Here is a 15,144-nt window from a genome sequence, read left to right as displayed (position 1 = left end):
CTATCTATCTATCTATCTATCTAATATCTATCTATCTATCTATCTATCTATCTATCTATCTATCTATCTATCTATCTATCTATCTCATATCTATCTATCTCATATCTATCTATCTATCTAATATCTATCTATCTATCTATCTATCTATCTATCTATCTATCTATCTATCTATCATCTATCTATCTATCTATCTATCTATCTATCTATCTATCTATCTATCTATCTATCTATCTATCTATCTATCTATCTATCTATCTATCTATCTATCGGTCTTCATGTCAGTGTGGTATACTGTGTCAGCAGCTGACCTTGGTTCATGGTGGTTTCCTTGCCTTCTGTACAGATAACTTTCCAGGTTACTAGTTCATGTAAAATGCATCAGAGGCCTCAGCTTTTCACAGGATTCTGCTCTAGTCACATCTGTCAAGTCTGTGAAGCACTAATTTCAGAAAAAGGCAAACACAAAACAGCGGCTGCTCCACTGGAGAACATGAGAACTGTCTAAGCCTAGTAGTCACCAATTTATAATTTGCCTAGCCTTTATTCTAGTAGTGCAAACCAATACATAGTAGATGTAGCAAAATACAAAATACAGAATGACATTTTTTTTTATCAAAACTATTTCAAGGATGGATTGAAATGAGGGGGTTGTAATAAAAAGTTCAGAAAAAATATGAACCAGCATATAATTTTATCAGCTTCTTAAAAATGACAATAAAAACATTTAAAAATGTGTATACAAATCTCATTGACTGAAAACATTGTGAGCAATTTCACTTATTGTTATATTAATAGACCAGAAAAGGACCTCAGAGTTATACAGTATTGTTCAATAAACTGAATGCATCGAATAGTCACCGGCGCCAATAACTTTGATTATATATATGTTCATTATATATGCAGCAGACGTCACTATAAAGTTATTTTTTTAGAAAAACTTTTTAGAAATGTAAATTATAAAATATCTTACACGGCAGATATTATTGGGTCGCTGTAGCTTTAAGTGAATATGTGTAGAAAATACTTGATATGGATATGATGATACATTGCACGTTTGCTGCAATGACAGTGTGTCTGATAACAGGATAAAAACATGTATGTGGTATTGCAAGAAGATTTTTTATTTTTTTAAAGGAAATGCCTGGAGTGTCTGCAAAAAGGTCCAAAAATAATATGTGAACTGCATAACATTGCCAGGAAGGAAGGAGGTTACAATGAGACTGGTGTGTTTTCTGACAATCTCCAAAAACAAATACACACACACACACACACACACACACACACACACACACATGCAAATATGCACATAGACATGCACACATATACACAAACATACACAAAGGAAGCTTACAGAAAATAAAAGGGAATTATAAACAAATTTTTATATATACACACGCATAAATATGCACAAATATACACATATCTACACACACAAAAATACATATACACACAAATAAAAATACACACATTTACACACATATTCATACAAACACAAATACATCCACACAAATATATATATATATATATATATATAGTAAACACACAAATACATAAACACAAACAAATATTTACATACATACACATCTATACACACAGATACATATACACAAATACACGTACGTACGTACGTACGTACGTACGTACGTACGCACGCACACACGCACACACACATATATATACACACAAATATACACATATATACACACACAAATATGCATATATATATATATACATATACACACACACACAAATGTACACATATATACACACAAATATGCACATATATGAACACAAACACATATACACAAGTATAGAAATACACACAGTCATACACATACAGAAATATACAAACCCAAAGATAAACATACAGTATACAGTACAATAAACACTCACATAAAGTATAACATACTGATGTATTACATACACACAAATACTTATTCTTAAATATACAAAATCACACACATCCAAACATGTACATATATACTGACTTCCTCTGACATGCATAAAGAAATAAACCCACACAAAGACATATACATACTCACAATGGCAAACATACAATACAGTATAGCTTACAACATACCAAACATGCTCACATACATAAACACACACGTATAAACTCAAGGCACACTGCAATGTACACATGCAATAAGAAAATACTATATATATATATATATATATATATATATATATATATAGATAGTGAACTTACAAAGACTGTACAGGACACAGTTTTATTAGGCATGAAGCAGTCAGTTCAAATAATTGCATATTTTAAAAATACACAGCAGATAATTCTTGCAAAGTAAATGTCCCCTGGAGTAGGGTTAATGCTTCTATGATTTAAAACTACAGGGGAGGAAGTAGTTAATAATAGGTAGTAATAGGTTGTAATGGGGTGGGGCCATATGGCCTCCTAAAGACAGAGGAAGAAGCTGGTAGGATATAGTGGGGCTTGTAGTTCTATATCTCAACACCCCCCCCCCCCCCCAAAAAAAAAAACAACCCCAAAAAACCTTGTGACAGCCCATATACATCACTTGTGAATGTCAGCTTGAGCTTTAATGCGCTAGATCTTGTTTAGTTGACCTTCCCATCCGTCATCAGCTAGCCTGACCCCTTACTCACTGAGCCACATTATAGAAACAAACACAATCCCCAACTTCCCAAGATCCACATTACACCGAATACACAGGTCCATTGTCAAGCAGTCCTCATGTTATTATAGTGTTCATATTCAGGTGACATGATCACTTACATCAATATACTTTTTTATTTCTGTATGAAACCTCCTGACCCCAAACATGGTTATTAACAGTAATGCACTATTATTTATAGGTCACTATCAGCTGGGACACTTACCTGCTTAGTCATGGAGTCTATTAACCGTACATAGAAATCCTGCTCTGTTCTAATGCCTGGGGGACAAGAAGAAAATGTGTAATTCAGGATTTCTGGAAGATGATAGATAGATTAGATGATAGATAGATAGATAGATAGATAGATAGATAGATAGATAGATAGATAGATAGATAGATAGATAGATAGATAGATAGATAGATAGATAGATAGATAGATAGATGATAGATAGATAGATAGATAGATAGATAGATAGATAGATAGATAGATAGATAGATAGATAGATAGATAGATAGATAGATAGATAGATAGATAGATAGATAGATAGATAGATAGATAGATAATTGGACAAACATATCTGTGTATTCGCAGAGGTCTTGGAGATTTCAAAAACTATTACTACATATTAAATCCTACTGATATTAAGGTGTGATCCCAAAAAATGTACATAGTGATGAGACTTACATATAAAATTATTTAACAATATAAAGACTAACATGCCAGATTAACTGATAATCCTATTATAATATATAATATATAATATAATATGGTAATAATATTGTATATTAACAGTTTATAGATGGTCTATTTATATATGGAGCGTCTATGCCTTGTAACATTTCTCTAGAGTTCTGTGTGTTACTTCCTGTAATAGTTCGATAAAGAGTATATATATATATAAAACTAATCGATCATGTTAATAGAAATATTTCCGTTCATTATAGCATTTTTCTTATAAACCTGCCCCTTCTCCGATTTTAATACCCATCGTACTAATTGCGAATAGAATAACATGTAAAAGATAAAAATAAATAGTAGCGATAGATAGATGTAGCAGAGCGAAGTGTGCCATTTAACTCTTTGTCTCGAAAATTTGGCCACCGTGATAACTCTACAATTAAGGTATTATAGACGATGTACCAGCAGTCCTATGTAAAGTCATAGGTTGCAACAAAGAGTGATACAACAAAATCAACACTGCTACATTAACTATATAAAATTCAAGTCAGTTTATAGCGGCAGTCGGGCCTTTCATACAAAGCCGTCCCACTACTGGCAACACAGAAAAGTTTCTTGACATGCACCATGAAATGTTCTTTCTACAATGCCCTGTATATAGAGGCCCGACCTCAGACACTCACCATTACTATAGAGAAGCTGTAGTCGGTAATGGATGCCATTATTTGTCTTCTCACTGCTTGTTTCCTAAAAGCAAGGATAAATGTAAATGGCATAAATATTATATTGCCAGATTATATTAGACTGTGAAGCTGTGGTCTGCAACCTGTGGCTCTCCAGCTGTCCTAAAACTACAATTCCCAGTATGCTCTAACTACATCTTGCTGTCAGTACATGCTGGGAGTTGTAGTGAGCTGGAGAGAGCTCGGATGGGTGTGGTAAAGCACACATACATCGTATCAAAACTTTACACAAACATTGACAACATCCCAATATTTTGAGAAAGAAATAAAAATAATGATGATTCAAAGTTTCTTAATAAAAAACTATTAAAAACAAATGAGTTAAAAGATAAAAAAAAATTGTAAAAAATAAAATAAAATAAAATAAATAAAATATTTATAAAATAAAAATAGTAAACAATGCATAAATAACAAATACATTAAAAAAGATGAAATATATAAAAAGATCGAAAAAGTTAAAATAATTAAATATAAAAATAATTACCAAAACATCTCATCTAAACATAAAAATAAATACAAATATAATGAAATAAATATAATTAAAACAAATTTTAATACAAAAGTATAATGAAAATATAATTGCTTTATTGAACGTAATTGACTGAATAAACTCATATAAATACTTTATTTTCAATTAATGATATTGTCATGAATAATACTAATAATTAAAAAAGGAAGGTAATTGGAGTAATAGATCGAACCGATCAAATCATGCGTTTAAAGTCGCATATTTTTAAGTATAATAATATTTATAGAGATTTTATAAGATCGAGGGTGTAAAAGTGTTTAGAGGGTGCAGGATGATGAGCGCATGGGTTGACTACACACAATCATCAGTAATAATAATAATTTTGATGGGATTTTTCTTACCTTGTCTTTCTCCACGAAGCCCACAAACGCCGTCCTCTCTATCTCCACGGGCTGCCCCTGCCGGTCATACAGGGCCAGGACAAAGTGGAAGAAGTTGGATTTTCTCAGGTTAGAAGGGGGCTGCTTCTCAAAGTGTGCCCGGGCCAGACCCACACCACTACAGTGAGAAAGGAAGGTTTAGATACAGGCTAAAGGCGTACCCTAACTTATTTGAAATTCAAGGAAATATCTATCCAACTCTCTGATTATCTATCTATCTATCTATCTATCTATCTATCTATCTATCTATCTATCTATCTATCTATCTATCTATCTATCTATCTATCTATCTATCTATCTATCTATCTATCTATCTATCTATCGTCTTTAAAATCTCAATTATTATATATAGGGGAGCTCTGACATCAAAGCTCTGGCTTATCTATCTATCTATCTATCTATCTATCTATCTATCTATCTATCTATCTATCTATCTATCTATCTATCTATCTATCTATCTATCTATCTATATATATATACATATATATACACACATATATATATGTATATATATATGTATATATATGTATGTATATTTATATATGTTCTGCTGTGGTATTGGTACTTTGCATGTAGGGACAGTATACATGATGCTTTATGTGTGTTTACAAGATAAAGAGTTTCTGAAGTATTTTATGAATTCCTTTAAATCAGCTCAGCTCACAGAAGAGACGAGAGTGTAATGTTATATGACTGGAGATGTGTACACAGAGGATATAAATTACATGTCTGCAGGGTCAGCTGCAGAATATAAGAGGAGCAGTTATATTGGGGGTGAGGTGCGGATTAGGGTCACAGTTGGGAGACGTGTGAGCCTGATAGGTAAATGGAAGTTATTATGGTCTAGAAATAAAATGAGGGATTGTGGGCAAAAGGATTTGTATATTGTATATGGAATTATAAAAGGACAAGGTAGGGATGAATGAAGCACTATATTGGGGTGTTGCTTTGCGTTGAAATGTGGATTAAATTCATATAGTGTGTACATATATATATATATATATAGTGTGTGTGTGTGTGTGTGTGTGTGTGTGTGTGTGTGTGTGTGTGTGTGTGTGTGTGTGTATATAGCAGAGATGAGTTTGTAATTTAGTTCTTTGTGGTTGCATTGTTTGGGAAGACTTTACCTGTAGATTGATAGATAGATAGATTGATAGATAGATAGATAGATAGATAGATAGATAGATAGATAGATAGATAGATAGATAGATAGATAGATAGATAGATAGATAGATAGATAGATAGATAGATAGATAGATATGAGAAAGATAGACAGATAGACAGATAGATAGATAGATAGATAGATAGATAGATAGATAGATAGATAGATAGATAGATAGATAGATAGATAGATAGATAGATGATAGATAGGATAGAGAGAGATGGATAGATACTTTTTTACTTTTTCACTATTTATGGAAGTCCTACCTTGAATTTTTTGGAGTAACTATTGGAATTGTGGGAAACTGGTTTTGTGTCCTATTGAGGCGCTTTTTTCACTCTAAATGATCGTTTTGATAACAGTGCTGCTTTCTTTACCAAATTTTAGATAGATAGATGATAGATAGATAGATAGATAGATAGATAGATAGATAGATAGATAGATAGATAGATAGATAGATAGATAGATAGATAGATAGATAGATAGAAGACACATGGTGGTATCACCATGCGTTATGCCAACTGACAAACTAAGGTCATTGCAAACGTATTAGTGCACAAGTTTACATCTGCTACATCTGTATATTCATACTTGATCCTTATATATCACGTGACTTTTGAGAAAGTTGCACAAAACTTCCCAATTCGACTACATAAATTCACATGGAGTTAATCTCCCACTTAATTCATTTTCTTCCAAGTCTATGAAAAGTTTATTTATTTGTGGATTGCGGTTAAAGAACTGATTGGAAACACATTGCCCAGACAATGCAGTGGATCCTATCACCCTAAATCAAGGACTAGTAAGAAGCCACTTCCACGTTCTACGTAAATGGGCCTGTCTATGTAAGTGTCATTTATTATTGTGTATGTATTATCACCCCGTTTTATACATCTTATCTCAATGCCTATAGATCAGGCCATGCCAAGACAATGTACAAACACCAGGAGGATGATAGATGCAGAGATGAATCAGATTAAGGGTTATCTTAATTGAATAGCATTTTAAAGGAGGAATACCTGTCGTATATTACAGCTGGAAGAAAGTGATATATATGTGTATATAATTATTAATATGGGCAGTAGTCAGATGGTTTGAAAATTGATATGAGAAAGTTATGAGATAGATAGATAGATAGATGGATAGATAGATAGATGGATATATAGATGGATAAAAGATAGATAGATAGATAGATAGATAGATAGATAGATAGATAGATAGATAGATAGATAGATAGATAGATAGATAGATAGATAGATAGATAGATAGATAGATAATCAGATACATATAGATAGATAGATAGATAGATAGATAGATAGATAGATAGATAGATAGATAGATAGATAGATAGATAGATAGATAGATAGATAGATAGATAGATAATTTTGAAGCTAACTACAACTTTTTTGTATCATGTGGTAGTTTATTTACTCAGCCTATACGAAGGGTATAAGGTTAAATATTATTATGGATATAGTATATAACATCGATTCAATATCATGTTTACTATATTTCTATATAATAAAACTATAATAATATTATTATAACATAAATTATATATTATTAATTGCAAATAACACTAAACTATACTACACTTACTAAACTAGTAATACTACAACTACTACTACTGCTGTTACCATTATACCATGTAATACGATAGATAGATAGATAGATAGATAGATAGATAGATAGATAGATAGATAGATAGATAGATAGATAGATAGATAGATAGATAGATAGATAGATAGATAGAAGAAATGAGATGTGGTGACTTCAATAATGGGATTTGATCCTGTGTGATGTATATATAGAGACCCCTCCGGCAGGGAGATGCCCACCACTAGGTGCCATGTAGTGTAGGGTCCCCCTGCAGGCACCCAGCCGGCAGTGTCCTACCTCTGGGCGGCTGTGTTTGCATCCAGCACCCCGGCTCCCTGCATCCACGTCCGGACAGCATTCATGCCGCTGCTTAAGGGCTCCTCCTTCATACTGCTCCCACTCCTCTGAATGCTTTCCTGAATGCCAAACATGAACACAGCCTGGTGCTCCCCTGCTCTCCTGCTGCCCCTGTTCCAGCTCTATCACTACACAAATCCCCCCTAGATCACAGCACAGGAGCCGGACGTGTGGCTGCTGCTGCTGCTGCTAGTATTATTATTCCAAGGCAGGAGGAGTCCACCAAGAAGAAGAAGGAGATGCAGGCAAGGATGAGGAGGCTGCTGGAGGTCCACACTCCCTGGATGATAATAATATCACATCAATGGGGTGAAGGGCAAGCACCAGTCATGGGCACTTCCTTGGTGGCAGTTCAGGACACAATGCAATGAACTTGAGATGACAGCTCTGCTACACCAAGTGTCATCTTCCAAGAACCAAGTGATGGATCCAAAATCAGTTATTCCTCCAAGAAGTCACAAGGAAGGATACACCACAAACTGTAGTCCTATGTTCTCCTGCCCTGCAGATGGGGACAGGGGGAGGATGAGAGCTGTGCTCCTCTGGTGGTAGAGATGCTGAGTGTAGGAGGGGGTAGTAGTTGTAGATTGTGCCCTCTTGAAGAAGAGGATGCTGTGCTTCTTGTAGCTGCCCCCTGCCTGGCTCTGTCTCTGCTTCCCTGTGGAATCCAGAGTAACTATCCCCAAAGCTACACACGCTCCCACCAGCCTCCTTAGGGAGAGGGTGTTGCATGCTGAGATAACCACACCCACTTATTTGCATGTATCTATTCTTCCCTCAACCCAGCAGCCAGTAGCAGGCCTCCATCCTTCCTGCACCACGCCCACTTTCCCTTTTTTTTATTCTAGGGGAGGCTGAGAAAGTTGCTTCTGGCTGGATGTTTTGCAGGAGGACAGATCACTAATGTCTATTGTTAGATGGATTTCATCAATTAGTTCGGAATCAGGACAGTTGACATATGTATTGCAGAACCCCTGAGGGATTTTTTTATTTTTTTTCGGTCAAGTATAAAAGTCCATGTAGAAGATTAAGTCTATGGTAAATGAGGGTTATTAGCATGCTCATGAATATGATGCTAGGTGAGACCCAAACATGATAATGACTGTGTGGCACTGATGTCACCGAGGATCATGGCAGATGACGAAAGTCTTCACAAAAGATGTGGTGTAAAAAAGATGCAAATATTTTCAAGGTTCAAGGACCTTTAACAGCTGTTCAAAGTTATATTCGGCAAAGAATAAAGATGTGAGATGCTAAGTACCTTTGTCTTCTCTCTACGTATGTCTGATCAGATTATGACGTTTGCGGTGCTATAATGGGGGGGGGGGGATTTAAGGTTGGACCAATAATTGCAATGTCTATGGTAACGATTAACGATCAGTAGAAATCTATCTCAATGATCCGGTAATACAAAATTACTTTCAGTTAATAATTGTAATTGCTACAATTGTAGCATTTAAAGGGGGAGCTTTAATTCAAATTGAAGGGGTTTTCCATTATTTTATGGGCATATCTTGAAGCTAACACAAATGTGGGTCTGCCACTCTCTAAACCTTTAGCTACAATTAATGTTGCTAAAGGTGATGATTCGTCAATTGTGATGTCACATCCACCAATCATGTGACCCGGTCATGTCATCGTTGCATCATCCAATGGGCATATAAACATTATGACCCCAGGGTTTAGAGAAGGTGTTGGACCATGGACCCCAAAAAGAATGTTTTTTTTAACAAAGCCTATTGGCAAGTACTTTGTTAATGTAGGAAATGGAAAAGCCTTTTAATGAAGATCATTTCCTATAGAAATCACTATAAAAAGGGAAATCAGGTATATTTTCCGTATCTTTAGGCTAGTGTGGCTTGATAGTGGCTATTGCTTTAAGGGCATGTTCACACGACAACGCCAAATACGTCTGAAATTACGGAGCTGTTTTCAGGAGAAAACAGCTCCTGATTTTCAGACATTTTTACAAGTGCACGCGTTTTTCGCAGCGTCTTTTACAGACGTAATTGGAGCTGTTCTTCATTAGAGTCAATGAAAAACGCCTCCAAAAACGTCCCAAGAAGTGTCCTGCACTTTTTTGACACGGCCGTAATTTTACGTGCCGTCTTTTGACAGTGACGCGTAAAATGACAGCTCGTCTGCACAGAACATCGTAAGACCCATTGCAAGCAATGGTCAGATGTTTGCCAACGTATTCGAGCCGTCTTTTCAGGCGTAATTCGAGGCGTGAAAAACGCCTCCATTACGCCTGAAAAATGGTCGTGTGCACATACCCTAACTCTGACCTGCCAACATCTCCTGTGCAAAAAAATCTACATAGACAGCTATTATAACCAAGGTATGCCCTAACAGACATTATCACAGGTCAGCCATGGGGATAGGCTTAGGTCCGTGTCACTATAAAACCAGCCAATAACAGTTGATCTGTGGGGATTTCTGAAGCCGGATTGCCAGGCTGACTTTATTTCAAAAAGTGGTTTTCGAGATGAGACAACACCTTTAAGACTGCTGATTCCCCTTATTAACTTCAACTTTGCATGCTGCATGTTAATTCTATAAAGGGGGGTCTGATAAGTGGGTGCAGGGCCGGCCCAGGTTGGAGGGTGCCCTGTTAACCCTCCTTTTTAAGGTGTACTATACACTGATCAGCCATAACATTATAACTGACAGGTGAAGTGAATAACATTGATTATGTGGTTACAATGGCGCCTGACAGTTCTTGAAGTTGATATGTTGGAAGCCGGAAAAATGGGCAAGTGTAAGGATTTGAGCGATTCTGACGAGCTAAATTGTAATGTGTAGACTACTGGGTCAGAGCATCTCCAAAACGGCAGGACTTGTGGGGTGTTCCCGGTATGCAGTGGTTAGTACCTACCAAAAGTGGTCCAAGGAAGCACATCCGGTGAGCCGGCGGCATGGACATGGGTGTCCAAGGCTCATTGATGCATGTGGGAAGTGAAGGCGAGCCCGTCTGGTCTGATCCCGCAGAAGAGCTACTGTAGCACAAATTGCTAAAAAAGTTACTGCTAGCTATGATAGAAAGGTGTCAGAACACAGTATATCCCAGCTTTTTACATATCGGGCTGTGTGCAGATTAGTCACATGTTGACCCCTGTCCACCACCAAAAGCTCCTACAATGGGCACGTTGAACATTGAGCCAGGGTGGCCTGGTCTGATGAATCACGTTTTTTTTTACATCATGTGGACGGCCGGGTACGTGTACATCGCTTATCTGGAGAAGAGATGGCACCAGGATGCACTATGGGAAGAAGGTAAGCTGGAGGCAGTGTGATGCTCTGGACAACGTTCTGCTGGGAAACCTTGGGTCCTGGTATTCATGTGGATGTCATTTTGACACGTACCACCGACCTAAACATTATTGTAGACCAAGCACACCCCTTCATAAAAAACAGTATTACCTAATGGCAGTGGCGTCTTTCAGCCAGATAATGTGCTCTACCACACTGCAAACATTGTACAGGAATGGTTTAAGGAACATGACAAAGAGCTCAAGGTGTTGACTTGGCCAATCAAGCATTTGTGAGATGTGCTGGAAAAGCAAGCTCGATCCAGGGATGCCCGATATCGCAACTTATCTGCTGTTAACGTCTAGGTGTCAGATACCACCTTAAGAGGTTTTGTAGAGTCCATGCCTCAAAGAGTCATTGCTGTTTTGGTGGCACGAAGGTGATCTACACAATATTAGGCAGGTGGTTTTAATTTGTGTATAGTGCCCATGTAACACACTCATACAGTGCCCAAATAACAGTTTCCAATCTGTAAACTAGAGAATAAAGCTGCATCCTATACAGCTGCTTTTCCATAGGTTCGGGTAGTGGCGTAGCTAGGGTGGGGTAGGCGGGGCATGTGCCCCGGGCGCAGCTTAGAGGGGGTGCCAGCGCCACCTCCTCCTGCACTATAATTGTACTTGTGTCTATAGGACACAGGTACAATTAGAAGCAATGAATGAATGGGCACGTTCCGTGCCCGGCCATTCAGCGCCTTTCCACAAGTGAAGCGACTGGTACCTTTTGTACCAGTGAAGCTTCCGTCGATGAAAGGCGCTGAGTGACAGGGAAAGTCATCCTGCCCAGCCAATCAGCGCCTTTCATAGACGCTGCGTTCAACCCCCAGGAGACCTGCGCAGAAGAGAGCAGGTCTCCATGGCTGCCGGACGGCGTGGAAGCGGGATTAAGGTGAGTTTGAATATATATATATATTTTTAATTGTAACAAAAGTGTGTGCCATTATCTACAGGAAGGACTTTATCTACGGGGGGACTTTATCTACAAGGGGGACTTTATCTACACGGGGGGGGGGGGACTTTATCTACACGGGGGGCTTTATCTACGGAGGGGGGATTTTATCTACACTGGGGGGATTTTATCTACGGGGGGACTTTATCTACGGGGGGCTTTATCTACATGTGGGGGGCTTTATCTACGGGGGGTGTCTATCTACAGGGGGGCTATATACTGGGGTGGGCTATCTATGGAGCACCATATACAGGGGTGGGCTATAGCTACAGGGGGGCTATATAGTATATAGCCCCCTGTAGATATAACCCACCCCTGTATATAGCCCCCTGTAGATATAGCCCACCCCTATAGATATAGCCCACCCCTATAGATATAGCCCACCCCTGTATATAGTGCTCCATAGATCGCCCACCCCTGTAGATATAGCCCACCCCTGTAGATATAGCCCACCCCTGTAGATATAGTCCCCCTGTAGATATAGTCCCCCTGTAGATATAGCCCCCCTGTAGATATAGCCCCCTGTAGATATAGCCCCCCTGTAGATATAGTCCCCCTGTAGATATAGCCCACTCCTGTAGATAGCCCACCCCTGTAGATATAGTCAGCCCTGTAGATATAGTCCCCCTGTAGATATAGTCCCCCTGTAGATATAGCCCACCCCTGTAGATAGCCCACCCCTGTAGATATAGTCCCCCTGTAGATATAGTCCCCCCCTGTATATAGAATCCCACAAATAGCTCCCCCTATAGTTCTCCACAGAAAGCCCACCCCTGTATATAGCCCCCCTGTACACATAGTCCACCCCTGTATATAGTGCTCCACAGATAGCCCACCCCTGTATATAGTATATACAGGGGTGGGCTATCTGTGGAGCACTATATACAGGGGTGGACTATCTAGTGGAGCACTATATACAGGGGTGGACTATATGTACAGGGGGGCTATATACAGGGGTGGGCTATCTGTGAAACACTATATACAGGGGTGGACTATATGTGGAGCACTATATACAGGGGTGGACTATATGTGGAGCACTATATACAGGGGTGGGCTATATCTACAGGGGGCTATATACAGGGGTGGGCTATCTGTAGAGCACTATGGGGGGAGTTATTTGTGGGACACTATATACAGGGGGCTATATGGGGGCACTATCTACAGGGGGCTCTATGGCAGGCACTATCTACAGGGGGCTCTATGGCAGGCACTATCTACAGGGGGCACAGTGTGTGTGTGGGACACGGTGTATGGTGCTATTATAATTAGAGGTGCAGTGTATGGCGCTATTATATTTAGGGGCGTAGTGTGTGGTATAATGATAACTTTATATTTATTTATAGGTGCAGAAATGTTGGAAAAGTGAGAAGCTGAAGACATGTGAGCGGCAAATTGCAGAAATGGGCTGTGACCGGGAGAATTCATCATAGAGGTCTGGATCGGATGGAGAAAAATAACTAGAATCTGAGACGTCACTGGTGAGTCACTTAATGTAAATGTTTATTCTGCCTCTAATCAGCACTGTAGTCACTGTGTGATCTGCAGCGAGATGATGGGTGGTGTGATTATGATATGATTTATTTTTTGTGAAACAGCATCTCCCAGCATATCCTTACCATTGTTCGGGCCATGCTGGGAGCTGTAGTTTTACGCCGTACACACCTATACGGCAGGGGTTGCACTAAATTGAGCTGTATTTGTGCTGGGGCTGTATTTATGTACTGAGCTTTGTTCTGGTGCTGTATATATGTACTGAGCTTGGTTCTGGGGTTGTGTATAGAACCATACTGCTTGTAAAATGTACAAATGTTTTTATGCTCGCGTTACATAAAAAGAAATGTGGAAAAGAAATGACACGTCGATTGGTAGAGAAAACAAACACGGCGAGTGGGAAGGAGATGTCGGGAAAGAGGTTGGGGGGGGGGGGGGGGTGCCAAACTGAATCTTTGCCCCGGGTGCTGGAGAACCTAGCTACGCCTCTGGGTTCGGGTACTAAGTATGGGATCAGGGGTTTAAGATCAAAGTGCTATCAGGACACTTCCAACATGCTGATTTTTGTAAAAAAAAAAACAATTGAATCATCAAGAATTAGGAAATATCCAGCCGATCCAATATTGTTTCCTCTGACATCAGGCATCATGCAAAGGACTGGCATCCTCGATATTAAATTGTCGATTGTAGGCTGCTAGCGCATGTTTCCTGGGTGCCAGAAATAAAGATGTATATCAGTGTGTATGATGCAACTTCCTAATTACTTTTTCATATACAGCTGCTTTATATCCTGTATACAGAGCAGCTGTATCTGGCACTGAAACCTGTATCTGTAAGGTCAGCGGGACGAATGGGTTCAGTGTCAGTGGGTCCATAACTTAGATGTGATCGATAACAGGTGGATGCGTGTCAAAGACGTGCAAGGACCTGCTGTCACTGAACCCGTCAGTCCCGCTGACCTGATGGATTCAGGTCTCAGCACAAGATACAGCTTCTCTGTATACACCAGGGGTCAGCAACCTTCGGCACTCCTGCTGTTGTGAAACTACAACTCCCAGCATGCACTGACAGCCAAAGGCTTTATTATTTCAGTCATAGGTTGTCAGGGTATGCTGGGAACTGTAGTTTTACAATAGCTGGAGTGCTGAAGCTGGCTGACCCCTGGTATACAGGATACAAAGCAGCTGTATCTAAAAAAGTAAAAATAATTTTTAATAAAAAGTAAATAGAATTTTGCACTAAACACACTGATACACATTTTTATATTTAAAAAAAAAAAACAACAACACGTTTTCAAAGGTGTACATA

General features: G+C 38.6%; 1 protein-coding gene across 2 annotated transcripts in view; it reads right to left on the bottom strand.

Annotated features, from left to right (window-relative positions):
• EBF1 (EBF transcription factor 1) overlaps nucleotides 1–8,740 on the bottom strand; it is a 329,952-nt gene extending 321,212 nt beyond the window's left edge. For both annotated transcript variants that reach the window (XM_075856089.1, XM_075856090.1), the window contains exons 1-4: nucleotides 8,026–8,740; nucleotides 4,929–5,085; nucleotides 3,999–4,062; nucleotides 2,860–2,915 (exon numbers count right to left, since the gene is read on the bottom strand). In XM_075856089.1, coding sequence (XP_075712204.1) covers nucleotides 2,860–2,915; nucleotides 3,999–4,062; nucleotides 4,929–5,085; nucleotides 8,026–8,159 — 411 coding nt within the window. In that variant the 5' untranslated portion in view covers nucleotides 8,160–8,740. The remainder of the gene's footprint in view (nucleotides 1–2,859; nucleotides 2,916–3,998; nucleotides 4,063–4,928; nucleotides 5,086–8,025) is intronic.
• Between the last annotated feature and the right edge of the window lie 6,404 nt (nucleotides 8,741–15,144).

This window comes from Rhinoderma darwinii, chromosome 3 (genome assembly GCF_050947455.1).
Source record: "Rhinoderma darwinii isolate aRhiDar2 chromosome 3, aRhiDar2.hap1, whole genome shotgun sequence".
NCBI lineage: Eukaryota > Metazoa > Chordata > Amphibia > Anura > Rhinodermatidae > Rhinoderma > Rhinoderma darwinii.
This window is presented reverse-complemented; position numbering and strand designations above follow the sequence as displayed.